At 39.6% G+C, this 16,897-nt stretch overlaps 1 protein-coding gene and 1 pseudogene across 1 annotated transcript; one reads left to right on the top strand and one right to left on the bottom strand.

Annotated features, from left to right (window-relative positions):
* Window positions 1-1,118: 1,118 nt before the first annotated feature.
* LOC146506248 (natterin-3-like) lies at window positions 1,119-3,398 on the top strand. Its single transcript, XM_085180770.1, has 3 exons — window positions 1,119-1,205; window positions 1,482-1,560; window positions 2,151-3,398. The coding sequence occupies exons 1-3, from the start codon at window positions 1,200-1,202 to the stop codon at window positions 3,239-3,241; spliced, it is 1,176 nt and encodes a 391-aa protein (XP_085036896.1). The 5' UTR covers window positions 1,119-1,199; the 3' UTR covers window positions 3,242-3,398.
* A 133-nt stretch (window positions 3,399-3,531) lies between these two features.
* On the bottom strand, window positions 3,532-6,898 carry LOC146506247 (natterin-3 pseudogene; annotated as a pseudogene).
* Window positions 6,899-16,897: the final 9,999 nt, after the last annotated feature.

Genomic DNA, 16,897 nt, shown 5'->3' with positions numbered 1-16,897 from the left:
GGAGAGTTTAATGTTGCACTCAATTAATGTAGCTATCATCCTACACTAATGTTACCAACACTGGAGTGTATTTACCTCTTTTACAGCACAAATGACTGAGTGTACCAGAATCTGTAATTGGTGGACTAATGGCAGATAACAAGCTCCATTATTCTCTTGTTAAACCCCTTTAGAGTCTGTCAGCCGTTTAATATGTGTAACGGGTAGCTTCAGACAACCATCATAAGTGAACATAGTTCATCACCGAATGCACAAATACTACATTGAACTCTAACATTCACAAACCAGCTGCTTTCAAACCCTCAAGTTATGTAAGATGGCCTGAGCTGAAGTAAAAATCTGACCTGTCGGCATTTAAAAGTCCTTTTGGAAAATCATCATCAGGGATCATTTGATTGTTATCAGCTCAGAGTTCAGGATTTGCAATTATCAAGTTGTTTTCACTTACTTCAATTTCACAAGGCAACAATGCACAAATGTATGTAATTGCAAAAAGCATACTGTGTGAAATATTACAAGTGGTGGTTAATGAGGAAGGAAGGAAGCAACCTCCACTTTAAAAATGTAAATAGTCATCATGTATGTCAAAAATGTGAACACTCACTGGGAAAGGTAGTCTAAGGAGCTCGAAAAGAAAAGTGTCTGGCTTGAAGCTTCTTCAGTTCTAAGGTCAAATGGTGGAAAGTCCCAAGAAGAACCCCCTGTTGATCCTCTACCTAATCACACGAGACAAGGTGTGAAAACGGGTGTAGGTTACAATCAGCCAAGGTTTCGGGTGAACCCGCTGTGAAACCTAGCTCCACCCTATCATGTGATTTCCTGAGGTCAAAAGGTCTAAATGTGAGTGGGCATCCTTCTTGGGGGACGTTCCTATAGGGCTTAAATCTGGGACTCTCCACCATTTGACCTTAGAGCTGAAGAAGCTTCTCGGATGAGAGCTGAAACATCTTGAACCAACTTAAAGAAGTCCAGACGCTTTTCTTTCCAAGCTCCTTAGACTACGATGACCTAAATGACTGAGAACCTTCACAGACATATCGGGAAAGGTAATAAATGCAACGTGACACAAGCACAAACACACTGTAACATGTTATTGATCCCTGCTTTCACCCACCTGTTGATTGGTCAGAGTCCAAAATAAGATATTGGTCTGCAGTCAGACACACGACAGACCTAGAAAGACTTAGCAACTTACACTTATGATGGTGAGTAACTTTTTACTTCACAGTAAATGTTGAAACAGGTTTTGAAAATGTAATTCATCTAAATATAAAACTGCAAAACAAGCAGACTGTTCACTTATTGCTGAAGATAATTTAACATTTGATTTCTAAGGAATTTTCGTTTTCAGATTTTACCATAAGTTTGAGTTTCATGTTTCTTGTGCAGCCTTTGCGTTTAGGGTAAACAGTGGTGGTCAGCTGTTTAATGACTGCAATATAAACTGTTTGCAATAAAACAGCTTTTCCTTTTTATTAAAGCTGTCATTGCTGTTGCTGCTGGCTCTGTCACCAGCCAGTCCTCAGGGCACTGTGAAGAAGCACTCAGAGGACAGAAATGGTAAAATGTAACTGGCATTATGAATTTGCAAAAGTGTCCTCAAAAGTCCTTTTGTGAAAATAAACAAGTGAGATTCACTTTTTTTTAATACTAGCTCTAAAACTACTTACTACTACTGAAATGCTCAGATAAACCCAGTGTACACTATGTGCTCAGTAGCAATAAGCACTAATCAAACAGCTAAAGACCAGGATTCGTCAGTCTAAAGGCTGCAACACACTGAACACTACAAATTCGTCCTTGGATCATCAATTTACCTTGAGTCACTGGAATTGTTGATCTCCTGCTTAAATCTGAATTAACCCATTTAGAAATATCAGGAAATAACGAGGTGTCCAGTTCATATTTTAATTTTTAATTATTATTATTATTATTTTTTTTTTTTTACCAAGATTTGGTTTTAACTGACAGTCATAAGAAAATCTGAAATAAAAGAGAAATTTAAGATGAATTGAAACTACTAGGAGAAAATATCATAGTCAAGTTAAAATTGTGTCGACCTTATGAAAAGAGCAGTTTCTGAAGTTTCATCTTTTCACACTTGCATATGATTATTTTTTTTAAAAAGGTTTTTGTTTTCTTTCGTACAGTGACCTCTCTGAACCCAGATCTGGACAGAGCTCCTGGAATGACAGACATCTCAGTTAACACATCAGTATATCAACATCTTTTGTTTCCAGCCAAGATGAAACAGAAAAGGCAGGCGTTTGATAATAAGGGCAACGTGAAATGGCAGACCTGGAATGGTTCCCTCCCTGATGGAGCAGTGCTAATTTACAACACATATGTGGGACGTAGTGACTATGTCTGCAAATATGGATGCCATGCTGGCTTCTACAGCCGTAGCTTGGGAGATTTCTGCCACTATCCCTATGGCGACAAAGAGTATCGTACGGGCTCATTTGATATCCTTGTGAATGAAGACGACTTTGAGATCGTGGAGTGGAAGAAAGGTTCCCATGGTTCAGTGCCCGAACATGCAGTTAGAACATGTTCTAATGATGAGGTTTATGTTGGAAAAAACAAGTATGGTCTAGGTAAAGTGCATCGTAAACACACTGCATTTTTTCTACCTTGGAGAGGTAAAGAATATTGGTACAAGTCCTATGAGGTGCTGACCATTAATAGAGATATTGACAGGGAGATCATCTCTGATGTCAGGTATAAAACTAACAACGCTAAAATCTTCGAGTATCCTCCAGAGACCATGCGCATCTCTTCCAGTATTAACAATGACTGCAATCCAGTGACAAAAACAGTATCTCTTTCAAAGAAACTTATAGATGAGAAAAGGTGGGACATTCGCGCTTCTGTCTCGGTTGGTGTCACTAAGACTTTTACTGCAGGAGTCCCTACCATAGCAGCCGGAAGCATTGAGGTTAGCGCTCAATTTACATTTGACTATTCAAATGGGGCAACTCATGCAGAAGAGCTCACCCACACTGTTGATGTACAGGTCCCCGTCCCACCAAACCACTCCTGCAAAGTTAAAATGCTGGCTTATAGGTACGATGTAAACATCCCTTTTACTGCTCTCCTCACCCGAACCTACAGGAACACAGCAATGAAACTATCACACATCTCAGGGACATACTCCAGCATCCAGACGGGAGAGGTCCGTGCTGTGGTAGAAAGATGTGAATACCTAACTTCTGCACAGCCTTGCCCACAAAAGACATAATAACACAGTTGTAATCATGTGTATATACAAGTTAAGTTGTAAAGTAAAACTTAATATTCCAAATTTATCCCCCCAAAAATAAAAATGCATCAAATGTTCTGTTTGTCATGCCATACCCTCCTTTCCTTGTTTCATTATTCATACAACATTATTTATTTATTTTTTCGTAAATAAATAAAACAAGTTTGAAAAAAATGTTTTTTTCTAAACAAAGTACTTCAATAATATTATAATATTATGCTTTAAACTTAAATAGTGTTACCTACCAAAAGTATTTATAGCACCTCTTCCAACTTTTAAAGTATTGATTTAGAACAAAATTTTCCCATCTTAACTCTGCATGTTGTTATATAAGGCATCACAGTGTTGCAGTATTTAACTTTGTTGCCTCACAGCAAGAAGGTCCTGGGTTCAAATCCACCATCTGCCCGAGGCCTTGCAGTGTGGATTCCTGCAGTGTCTGCATGTGTTCTCACTGGGTCCCCTGGCTTACTCTCACAGTCCAAAGACAAGCAGTTACTGGGGTTATGTTTATTGGAGATCCTAAATTGCCCACAGGTGTAAATGTGAGTGAGAATGGGTGTCTGTCTCTGTGTGTTAGCCCGGCAACAGAATGCCAGCCTGCCCATGGTGCACCCCACCTCTCGCCCTATGGCAGCTCGGGTAGGCTCCAGCTTCCCTGTGATCCTGAACTCGATAAGTAGAAGAAGATTCAATTCAATTCAATTTTATTTATATAGCGCCAAATCACAACAAAAGTCGCCTCAAGACGCTTCATAGATACAGAGAAAAACCCAACAGTCATATGACCCCCTATGAGCAAGCACTTTGGCGACAGTGGGAAGGAAAAACTCCCTTTTAACAGGAAGAAACCTCAGGCAGAACCAGGCTCAGGGAGGGGCGGCCATCTGCTGCGACCGGGGTGAGAGAAGAAAGACAGGATAAAAGACATGCTGTGGAAGAGAGACAGAGATTAATAACAGATAAGATTCAATGCAGAGAGGTCTGTTAATACATAGTGAGTGAGAAAGGTGACTGGAAAGGAAAAACTCAATGCATCATGGGAATCCCCCGGCAGCCTACGTCTATTGCAGCATGACTAAGGGAGGATTCAGGGTCACCTGGTCCAGCCCTAACTATATGCTTTAGCAAAAAGGAAAGTTTTAAGCCTAATCTTGAAAGTAGAGATAGTGTCTGTCTCCCGAATCCAAACTAGAAGCTGGTTCCACAGAAGAGGGAAGAAGATGTACAAATAACCCCAACCGGTCTCGGCAGATGGCTCTTCTGGAGGTTTCTTCCTGTTAAATAGGAGTTTTTCCATCTCACTGTCACCAAAGTGAAAAAGGAAAGACCATCTCTGAATTGAGGAGGGGGCCTAAGGGTACATCGTTCGCCATCTTACAATGCTGTGATTGCAGCCATTCCCCAACTGTATGTGAATGGTACTCATGGCCATTGATCAGTGGTCTTTGATCAGTGGGTTTTGGTCAGTAGTTGTTGATCAATGGTCATGAGAATTTGCATATTTAAGATTAAGGAACTGACCTCACAGCCCTTTGTTCCTTCAGTGGGCTGGTTTCAGTCATTATGCAAATGTACTGTTTATAAGATTGGGGGAACCTGCAGTCAGCTGAGACTGAAGAAGTCACTTGGATGAGTGACGAAACATTTCTCCCACAAAACGCTACGTCCAGATGAACAGAATCAACTTTTTGGAGTGATACCAAAGTGCTTGCTTAAAGGGAATATGTAATTGTCAGGGTTTTCTCTTTTGTATTATTTTAGGGTTTTTACCTTACAATATAAATCACATTGAGGCAACAGTTGTTTTGAATTGAGGCTGTATAAAAACAAATTGAATTGAATTGAATTAAATAGCTGGACTGATGTTTGAACACATACAAATTGGCAACTTTGCTCTACCTGCTTAGTTTTTATGAATCTATAAGAATAATTATGATGATAATTTTTTTCTCTGCTGGACTGTAGTATTTGATATCTTTTTCAAGGAATTGGTCATTCACGAGACACTGTGACCCTCTTAAATCGGACTAAAAATAAAACTTCCTACCTTCCTTCCAAGATGTGTGATGTGATAAAGTAAAGGAAGAGCCACACTCTCCTTATCTCTGCCCATGTGCTCACTAATAATAAATAATTACATGTTGACTTACCAAGAATAAACTTTTTAGTGGTGTGATCACTACATCAGTTTTTAATTCTTCACAAAAAATTGTGAAAACTGTTTTTGTACCTGGCTTTCTTATTGGGTGTTTTCAGTCAATCCAGCAGATGGCACTGAAACCTCATTAACTGCTCACCACAGCCTTTTTTTTATAATGAAAAAAAGGCTACTTTACTACTAGATTTACTAGTTTAGACACAGTTTTATTGAAACTGACATTTTAAGGTCAGTTAAGTTGACATTCAGCAACACTTTCATTTTCATCTAATGCATATAATCATAATTAAGTGCTAAAAATAACATTGTATACTTGTATCCATTTTCTGTTTAATACCTTCTTCTACTGTAAACAGCTAGAATAATTTCATTCAAATTCAACAAAAAGAGGAGTTTGATGGCTAAAATCACATTAGACATCACCAGACATCAGACTGAGGTTTGCTGATTTTATGGACAAGGCTTAGATCCATCCAGAGGTTCACATCGATTCACCACAGCCCGGACATCTCCCACCTGAATGCTTTTATATTTCTCCAGTGATGGATGTTATTCGGATGTCCCCATTACTGTAAGTGCACCTGAGGCGTCCTGTTAATGGGATGTCGACTTTGTATTTGTACCGGAGCATATTAATGACACAGGATTGGTTTGGTGGCACAGTGACCTCCACAGATACAGTATCAGTGACGCTCTCTGTCACAGTAGTTCCTATAGTCAGTCCAAACGACACCTCAGTGCTGATCTCAATTTTGTTTTCGAAGAGGATAGGGATACCAGTTTTAATGCTTGTACTAACAGTAACTGAAACAGAAGAATAAGTTTCCCACCTGTGCTCCACCTCAGACGTCTTTGAGATGGAACTTGTTTTCACTACTGGTTGACATTCATAGTTGCTGATGGTGGTTTGACGCATGACCTCAGGAGGATATTGGAGAATTTTAGCGTTGTCAATGTTGTACCTGACATCGTCAACCTGTTGGCTGACTATATTTTCATTTGTGGTCAGGACCTTGTAGGATTTGTACGTATATACTTTACCCTTCCAGGGCAAGGCCTTTTCTTTAGTGGACACCTTCCCAAGAAGTCCATGTTTGTTCATTCCTACATATATTTGCTCCCCTGGACAGGTCGAGAATTCTTGGACACCTTACCACACGAATTATCTTTCCACTCCAGGATCTCAAAGTTGTCTCTGTTGACCAGTAACTCAAAGGGAAATCCTCTGTGAAATTGTTTTTCCGAGCAAAGAAACAATAAGTACCCTATTTGGGGGTATAAAAGCCTGTGTCACACTTATATTTGCAGACATAATCAGTGTGATGAAAATATCTGTTGTAAATTGAGACAGCAGGGTTGGGAAGAGTAAGTTTAAAGGTGATCCACTCCAGGTTGGAGTCAATGGTAGTCTTAAAGGAAGAAGAATGAACTGGCCTCCTCTGTCTGAACTTAGTAACACTAACAAGAGGCTGGTATTAAATTCTGGTTCTTTTGGATTCTTTATGACCAAGAAAGACACAGGGCTCAAAGTGGTCTTTTAACTTTAAAAATGATCTTTATTTTACATATCCAGATATGGAGACTGAGCACACACAGAAACGCCTGCTCACATCAGCCAGTCTCAAGCAGAAAATAGGAAGCCAGGTTATTTATGTACTTCTCAACGTCACATACACTTTAAGTTTCAATCAAACAGCCTAGTTGGTTTCACTTTTTACTGCAGTTGCCATGCTTTTGCAAAAGCATGTCGTTTCCTGTCAGCCTGCAACCTAGTTTTACACTGAAGTCTGGGCCTCTCTTATATAAACCAATATAATCAGCATATAAGCATTTAAGATTATATATTTCTTACCTAACACTGGTCTGTCAGCATTGATCTTTTAGCCGATTTCCCAGGACTCCCAGTTGCATCAGAGTTCACCAGTGAATAAAAAGAAAGAAAAAGACAAAGACAAAAACATCGAGCTTCTGGCTTGGTTTTATCATTCTGGTAATATATTCAAGTTTTCTGATTACTCTTTCATCTTTATTAATAGACTGGATGTTTTTCTATTTCTGTGGTCTTATTTCAGACATAAAATCTTGAACATATAAGATGGACTTCTGTTTATTATAAATCCTGTAATCCTTTTAAAAAGGTTTTAATGTGATATATTTTGGTCTATAAGACATTTCATTTTTCAGACATTTAAGGAATGGAATTTAAAATGAAATGAACAGTAGTTGTTGTTGTTGACCATTTCTCTGCTCTATGGCATTATCACTGTAATTAAAGAGAGTTCTCCAGTACACCTTGTGTCACTTTGACTTTGATTGATGGCTTTGACCTTTGACCTCGGGATGTTCCCACCTGTCCGTGACCGGAAGTGTGCCTTTGATCCTGGACTTTCCAACTAACCTGAAGCATGCAAGACGCGTGATCGCAACACAGCGACATGTTAGAACATCCGTCACAGATGTGCAAAGAAATGTTTATGTCCATTCTGAGAGGGAAGGTGGAGCTTGGAGGAGGCAACATTAAATTGGGACCTGACAAGACTGGTGTTGCTCTGCTTGGTTCCTGATTCTACCTAGACTGCTGTATCTTTCCATCCTGGAGAAAGAGCAGTTCAAAGAAATCATTAAAAGCCCAAAATAAGACATTTACATCTGTGATGTCAACTTGTGACTAGGGATGGGTATTGATAAGATTTTCACGATTCCGATTCCATTTTCGATTCTGTTTAACGATTCGATTCTTTATCGATTCTTAAAAAAGGAGAACACTAAGGTCGATTAGCTTAGAACTTTGTTTTATATCTTCTATTTGAACAAGATAGAAATTTAGGAGTAACATGGCCTTACAAACCCAACAGTGAGATCTTAAGAGAGCCACAGCCTACGGCTCTTCGATGGGGTGTATGTAAAATAATAAAATAAATATTCTTCTGTAGCAATAACAAAGTATAACATAAATTATTCTGTAGCAATTACACAAGAATATCCAGTAATGTCCCTGCCTACAATTACACACATTCACTTACCGAATATCGGGGGCATCTGCTGTGGCAAATGGGTTCAAGCCTTTTACCACAAACTTCACCTTCTCCAGTCACTGCTGGGTGACATTCGTCTATCCTGGCCTGAAAGGAGACGCTACCGGTAGACTGCAGCGAAAACTGCCAGCATCCTAGCCAGCCAGACTCTGTCTCTCTCATCATGGTCACCTAAATGCACAGTAATGGCAGGTTTTGTAATAAGGCAGATCGCGCTAACATAATATGCACTGTTAGTTGATTATTTACCTGCTGCATTAACGGGAGAGGACGTGCAAACGTTACCGCTGCTGCTGGGTTGAGATTCACGAGGAATTAAAAACACGACATTCATTTAAGGTCATCGTGTGTTTTGTGAGCAAATGCTTTTGCATATTCGTAGTGTTTCCTCCCTTAAATGAAATATCTACTTTGCAAGTATTGCAAGTTGCCCAGTTGTCATCCGTTCTCGTAAAGTATAACCAAACTTTTGAGCATTAGACGTTTCCTGCCAGGTAAATGACGCTCCGCAACGTGGTGACGTCATTCGGGGCGACTGGAATCGATAAGAGAATCGTTTTTAAAAATGGCAAACAATTCCAAGGAATTGAAACATTGGGAACCGGTTCTCAACAAGAACCGGGTTTCGATACCCATCCCTACTTGTGACCAAGTTTATTTAAACAAAGTCTTGAAAAAGCGAGCAAATGCAGGTCAGCTGCTTTTTGTAACTTCCAGATAACCTGTTAATGTCAGCTACTGCAGTCATCCTGTTGATTCTACTCAGACTCTGTTATCTTGTAATATTCTATTTACATCAAAGGTTTAACTGACTGATGAAATACACATAAAATGACCTGTCTTCCCCATGTGATGTTTTGTGTAATGTATGTATGGTTGGAGGGTAAGATGGCACCGCCATTGCGTGCAACAGCCTTAACATGAAATTTCCCCTTGGCTTTAGGGCCTGACTTGTTTTTAGAACCCGCCTTGAGCGGCCTATAGAGGCATTACAGTTTTTTGACACTTGGTTGTTGGCTTAATTTTTACCCAATCAGAAATTTGACCCTGGTAAACTAATCTCAGATCAAAAAAACATGATACTATTTAGTTGTGAGGTATTTAGTCTGAAAAGAAATAATCATGTTAAAAGAGCAGATATGGACAGTTTCAAAACGATGCACCATGCAGAGTACATGAATGACTCAACCATTCTTTGATTAAAGGTATAATGTGTGGGGATTATATCATTTTAATATTATGTTTATTCATTCATATCTTTTTTATTCGTTTATATCCTTTTTATTAAGCTTTGAGTAGTGGCATTTGATTAAAACATTTATTCAATATATTACACATATAGTTTCAGCTATTTTATTACACATATTGCAAATGTGCTTACAGAAGAGTTGGCCTTCTGTCTGGTAAGAGGTTATAAGCTTTAGTTGGCGAGGTGAGAGGTGAGACAGAGTGCACTGACGTCGAGACACACACAGTTTGCCTGCACACACACACACAGTATATAGACTCATTTCTAGGTAAGAGTTCAGACATATTTTGCTTGTAACTGCATTTTGTACCTCTCAGGGACATACTACAGCATCCAGACGGGAGAGGTCCGTGCTGTTGTAGAAAGATGTGAATACGAGGACAAGTTCATGTTCTATCTCCATGTCTATGTCTCTGTGTTTCCTGTTTTATTTTGAAAGAGTATGGTGTTCATTGTAGTTAGTATTACGCTGTGTCCCAATTCAGGGTCTGCACACTTGAAGTACGCATTTTAAGTGCGGTTACGTCACCGCCACGCGACGACGGCTGTCCCAATTCGAAGTGTACTTCAAATGCATACTCCAAATGCGCCGTCGATTTCCCCAAATATCAAGCGTGGGATATGGACAATTCATAGCGCGGCGGTGGGTGTGGATAATTTTGCTGCAAAATACGGCAGAAGGGAGCGGCCGAAAAGTGAACTGTCAAAAGTAAGTACTGAATATGACGTCACTTATTCATGTGCGAATGTTTAATATTGAAGAACATTAAAACATTGCTGTTGGCCACATGTCGGCAAAGTTATGTGACACTAGTGATGTTTGTACTTTCAGCATTAACTTGGTTTTAAAGCCTCTACTTCTAAATATACATATAGTCGACCTTAATCTTACAGAGAATCTGATGATTTTATGGATAATTAAAGTCAGTCATATATCCACAAACACAACAAGCTGAAAGTCAGTGATATAGATTATATATATATATATATCATAATAATCTGACAATACTATAATATTGGCCATATTATATTTACATTACCATAGTGAGATGACTTTAGTCTCATGAACAACATTAGCTAATTGTTATTTACTAGCTAATCTTAAATAACTGTTCAGCACAGAAATTAAGCCCAACAATCATGTTTTACAGTCCTGTGGTCTCAGCCTCAGATACTCAACTAATCAAAGTGATGTCATGACAAAAATGAATGACCAACAAAACATTTTTCTCCTTCATTTCTGTCAAACAAAGCTGTATGTAACGTGTCTCGCGGTTAGTATCATGGTTGCTAGGCAACCTGAACAGCGCGACGAAGCATATACCGTCCCATTTCACAAGCCTCTCACTTCCGCACTTCTCATACTTATAGTACGCACCGTACGTAGTACGCGTAGTGCGCGTACTTCAAGCATGCAGACCCTGAAATGGGACACAGCCTTACTCTCCCCTGTATTGTCATTATGTTTCCTTCTAGTCAGCTGTGTTCTCATGTGTCTCCACTTCCCCTGATCACCTCATGTGTGTATTTAAGTCCTCAGTCTTCCTTTGTCGCTGCGTCATCTGTTCAAAGGTAAAAATAACACACACACACAAACAGAGAAATGTGAAGGAAAGGCAGCTTTAAGGACATGCCCTGCTGAATCTGCAGCTCCACTGCACACACATCCATTAAACCTGCCTACTAACACACACACATGCAAAGAAGATCAGCTTGTTATCTCTCATCTGTGTTAAAATAGTGTAAATTTAACAGACACTTGTTATCAAACACTGACAATTAACTCTCTAGTTTGCAGGACAAGAGTTTAACTTTTCTGAAGGGGGAAAAAAGATTCTCGTTTGACCAACCAGTGCTCAGACAATACATTTAGTTGTTAATATAGTAAATTGTGATATGGTTTCTACTTGATTGGTGCAGCACAAGTAATTTACTGTATGAAGGAAATTCTCTTTTGTGATAATATTTTGAACATGCATTTCTGTTGTCCTGTCAACTTGGTGGGTTAATAGCTGATATGCAAATTAGTTGATTGTTACTAGATCAGGGAAGGATGAAGTGAATAAGATGTAGCAGAGGGTTGAAATTAGTTTCCTGTTTCTGATGTATGGGTGAAGCTTGCACCCAGATATACACTCTCATTACATGGGAACAAACTTGTTTTGTGGCATACATGACAACATGTCACATGTTTTATGTTGGGAAAAAAAAGAAAAGTTAAATAAAATGATTGTACCAGGCTGATTCTGCCAGTTAGGTTTGGGTTATTTTCTTTTTCTAAGAGAAAGACTGAGTTTTTTGGGGTTTTTTTTTTTACTCTTACACATGTCCGGAACCGGGCCTAATATGTTTTTGGTTTTTTTTGTAACAGTGCACTTAGAAAAAAACCTGCCAGGTATCATCCCTCTGGGGGTGATATTTTGTGTGTTGATGATTTAAAAGCAGGCCTGTAAGATTGGGAGTAAAAGCGCTATAAAACACTTTAATTGAGAACAAATATAAGGTGAGCTTCTCTAGATTACAATGGGCTTCTGAGGAAATTCACCTACCTAGGACGCCGACCATATTATAAGATAGATAGATAAGATAACTTTATTAGTCCCACGAGTGGGAAATTTCATGTTAAGGCTGCTGATCTATTGCACGCAATGGTGGCACCATCTTACCCTAAGACCATACATACATTACACAAAAACATCACATGGGGAAGACAGGTCAGAGAGGTATAACAATGGAAAATGCATCAGACTGAGCTCCAACAGGGAGATCAGTTAGGGAACAGAAAAAAAACACCTCTGCACATAGCACATGAAAAAAACTCTTAATACACCAAAGAAACACATGACAAGCAACAGGGATGAGTAAAGGGTGAGAGACAGCCAATGTAGACAGTACATCTGGGCCTGCAGCCTATGCGGTGGTCTCCTTGATCCACCGTCAGCATCGGAAGGGAATAAGTGTCGAAGGCGTTTGGAGGGGGGATGAGTCTACATCTGCATGTGTATATATATGTCTGTGTGTGTGTGTATATGTCCAGAGTTCAGCTGAGACAGTGTCCTTCGCCCTGCCAGGCTAAGTAAACAGTCTTCCAGCCAACCCAGGTGGCCTTGCATAGAATGGGAAGAACAGTCTAAGCACAGTCCGTTATCAGAGTGTTGTTGTTCAGCTCCAGCCTTGAGACCGCAGCTGGCGCCGAAGGGATAGCCGCATGAAGTGTCGGTGGTTTTTACTTTAGTGCGAACAACTCATGAGAATTTCAAAGCTGTTCTAACAGTCCAACACTGGTCTCTCAATCTCCCGTTGGAGAGCCGTGAGCTTCTCCATGATGTTATCAAACTTACGCTCCATGATGTTGTCCTTCTTCTTCTAAACTGAAAATTTGGTTTTATTGTCAGGGTTCCAATTATGTTATGGTCAATTAGATGTCCTCACTAAGATAGCAAAACGAGAATGTGTGTGTGTGCACACACCATAGCCTGGGTGTGTATAGGTACATCCAAAGCGAACAGCATTCTTCAAACGGGAACAAGTGATGTGCGATACCACTGATTTCCTTTCTGATCCGATACCAAGTAATATTCAGGGTGGTATTGACGATACTGATCCGACACCGATACTTTGTACAACAACTTATTTTATTTATTGTATCTCAAATTATAGCATCATAATGATTACAGGACATCAGATTTCTTGTTCTTATCACTTAATAATGCAGGGTTCATATGGTAAAAGCAAATCTGAGAGATAAGAAGGCCCAAGACCATTAAGACATTTAAAAAACAATAAAAGAACTTTAAATGCAGGGTTCATCATATAGAAATAAAAAAACCTGAAGTTTTGCGCTATTTGAACACCTTGCCTGCCTGCAGCACTAAAGGACTCCGTGAGAGACGTCACCTGTCCCTCTCCTCCTCTTCAGTTCGTCTCAACATACGCTCGTCATATTCTGTGATATGATTTACTCTGAGGTGTTTGACAAGGTTAGTGATGTTGCCACAACCATACATCCCAACCATCCCGATTTTTCCGGGAGAATCCCGAATTTCAGTGCCCCTCCTGAAAATTTCCCGGAGCCACCATTCTCCCGAATTTCTTCCGATTTTCCACCCGGACAACAAAATTGAAAAACCATATCGCAGAATTCATAGCGCGGCCCAGCCAATTCCAGTTTCCAACAATGGCGGCAGCGACTTAGTTTTAATATTACTCTTATTTCTCTTTCTGGGTCACAAAAAACTTTTAACATATTTTCAGGTGAGAATGTACCTGTGTAAACTTCAAATATCTGAGCCGACCGACACATCGTCTTCAAACCCCCGCTGTCTTTCCCTACTCGGGTTAAACATGATATATAAGTCTCTTTGATAACTTAAAAATGTTATTGTTTGGCTTTTTCAGTGTTTTATTTGTTCGTGAGTAAATCGGTTTGGCTGACATTAAATTTATTAGATTAGATTAATGTCAGCGCATTTTTTTGCACAAGATAAGTAAAAAAAAATTTTCCCGAGCGCAGCGCTGCTGGAGCTTGTTTCCCAACAGAGGACTTTATAGGCGAACCCACTTTATCAGCGGCTGATGTCCAATCACCAGCACACAGCTTTGAAACCTCACCTGAGTTTTAGCTCTCAGTGTTAAACGCTGGACTTAATTCACTCAGGTTTTGTTTGTCGGGTCACGTTTACTTCGCTGTTTTATTTACAACTGAGCAAATCGGTTTGGCTGAGGTTAAAGTTACGTTTCATAACTGCATATGTAACCCTGGTTAACATAGCTATCAATAAATAAAAGCCTGTTAGTAAAAACAGTCATAACAAATATATTACAGGTGATAAATAGTCAATAAATAGATCATAATCAGTGTTGGTCAAGTTACTTGAAAAAAGTAATCAGTAACTAATTACCGATTGCTTCCCCCAAAAAGTTATCCCGTTAATTTACTGATTACTTATTTTCAAAAGTAATTAATTACTTAGTTACTTAGTTACTTTTTAAAAACACGATTTACAACCTGAATAGGTGATAAAGCGATAGAACTTTCAGCCCAATTCTACTTTTTCTGCATAATCATCATACAAAATGTAATCAAATGGAAAAGTCTCTTTTTAAAACTTGTTTTATTAGTTTTAACCTTTTAACTTTATGCATCAAGCAAAAAATTTAATTATATGCAACATTCTCTGACTGGAAGAAATTTGTTTAACATTTAAACCTATTTTCTGCACATTCCAGCACATAAAATAAAATATTTTTTGTGTTTACACTCAGTCTTTTAAATAGATGCAAGTAAAACACAGCAGAAAATAAATAAAGTCAAAGACTAGCGGTCCTGTTGCTCTATTTTCACCTGTAAAGCAGGAGTGGGGTAGGCAGAGGTTTACCCTGGTGCAGGTGTGCCGCAGCGGTCAGTGGAAGAATCCGCGAGTTTCTCTGAGTTTCCCGTTACGTGGGAAACTCACAGAGTTTCTCTGAGGGTTTTTTTTTCGCTGTAAAAAGAAGTTTTCTTCCCACGCACAACGGACACTAATGTTTTTGTCACTTTTTATGGAATCAAACTCAAAGTAAGGTCAGTACTTCCACGCTTTAAACGCTGCACGCTCATACTCTCTCCTGCACTCGATATATGATCCACTGTTGATCTGCACACAGCTGTTGTCACAAACGTCGCACTCGCTTACGTCACTGTCATGAGACATTCTCGCAAAAAAATTACGGTTTTAGTAACGCAGTAACGCAGCGTTACTAAACTAAATTCAAAGTGCTCCATTCATTGTTCCCCTGGGTGGGAACCGGAAAAAACATGCTGAGGATTGAAACTCTTGACTACTGTTTAGACTTTTCCTGAATGTTTCGTGCAAAATCAACGAAGAGCAGAACCAGGAAATTGATGCATTACGGATTGCAGTGATGCAACATCGAGTAGCTCTGGACATGATGCTAGCAGAGAAAGGGGGACTTTGCACCCTCTTCAACAACACCTGCTGCACTTACATACCAGACAGTGTACACTCATCAAACATGACTGATGCCCTGAACGCCTTGAAACAGATCCAGCAGGCCCAAAATCAGGACTATGTAAGTGATACAAGTGACTGGTTTTCTTGGCTTTACACTGGCTCCTGGCTACAGGTGCACCTACTGTGTATATAAATAAAAACCAGGGCAGTGGCAGAGCGCGAGTCCCGGAGCCCTCACTCTTGTGCGAGTGCTCTGTGACTGCCCTTGCTAGCAAGTAAATTCAGTAAAATCATAATTCACATCGGCAGTAATGACACCCGGTTACGCCGGTCACTAAAATCAATATTGAATCGGTGTGTAACTTTGCCAAAACATTGTCGGACTCTGTAGTTTTCTCTGGTCCCCTCCCCAATCAGACCAGGAGTGACATGTTTAGCTGCATGTTCTCCTTAAATTGCTGGCTGTCTGAGTGGTGTCCCAGAAACGATGTGGGCTTCATAGATAATTGGCAAACCTTCTGGAGGAAACCTGGTCTTGTTAGGAGAGACGGCATCCATCCCACATTGGATGGAGCAGCTCTCATTTCTAGAAATATCGACAAATTTATTAAACCCCCCAAAATATGACTATCCAGAGTTGGGACCAGGAAGCAGAGTTGCAGTCTTACACGCCTCTCTGCAGCTTCTCTCCTCCTGCTACCCCCCCAAAAACCCATCTCCATAGAGACTGTGTCAGCTCCCAAAAAGACAAAAAACAAACTAAAAACCAGCAACAAACAACATAAACAATTACAAAGAAAGAACAATACAGTATCCACATCTGAACCAAAGAGTAAAACAGTGAAATGTGGATTATTAAATATTAGGTCTCTCTCCTCCAAGTCTTTGTTAGTACATGACTTAATAATTGATCAACAAATTGATTTCTCTGCCTTACAGAGACCTGGTTGCAGCAGGATGATTGTGTTAGTTTAAATGAATCAACACCCCCGAGTCATTCTAACTACCAGAAATCCTGAAGCACAGGTCGAGGGGGCGGTGTGGCAGCAATTTTTCACACCAGTCTATTAATTAATGAAAGACCAAGACAGACTTTTAATTCATTTGAAAGCCTGATGCTTAGCATTGTCCATCCCAGCTGTAAAACTCAGAAACCAATCTTACTTGTTATCATCTATCGTCCACCTGGGCCTTACACAGAGTTTCTGTCTGATTTCTCAGACTTTATATCTAATT

The sequence above is a fragment of the Neolamprologus multifasciatus genome, chromosome 12 (assembly GCF_963576455.1).
Source record: "Neolamprologus multifasciatus chromosome 12, fNeoMul1.2, whole genome shotgun sequence".
NCBI classification, from domain to species: Eukaryota; Metazoa; Chordata; class Actinopteri; order Cichliformes; family Cichlidae; genus Neolamprologus; species Neolamprologus multifasciatus.
The sequence above is the reverse complement of the archived record's forward strand: the minus strand, read 5'-3'. Positions and strand labels throughout refer to the sequence as shown.

Coding starts and splice junctions, on each gene's coding strand:
- LOC146506248 (XM_085180770.1), top strand. Junction 1,561..2,150: donor GCACTCAGAGGACAGAAATG/GTAAAATGTAAC, acceptor TCTTTCGTACAG/TGACCTCTCTGAACCCAGAT.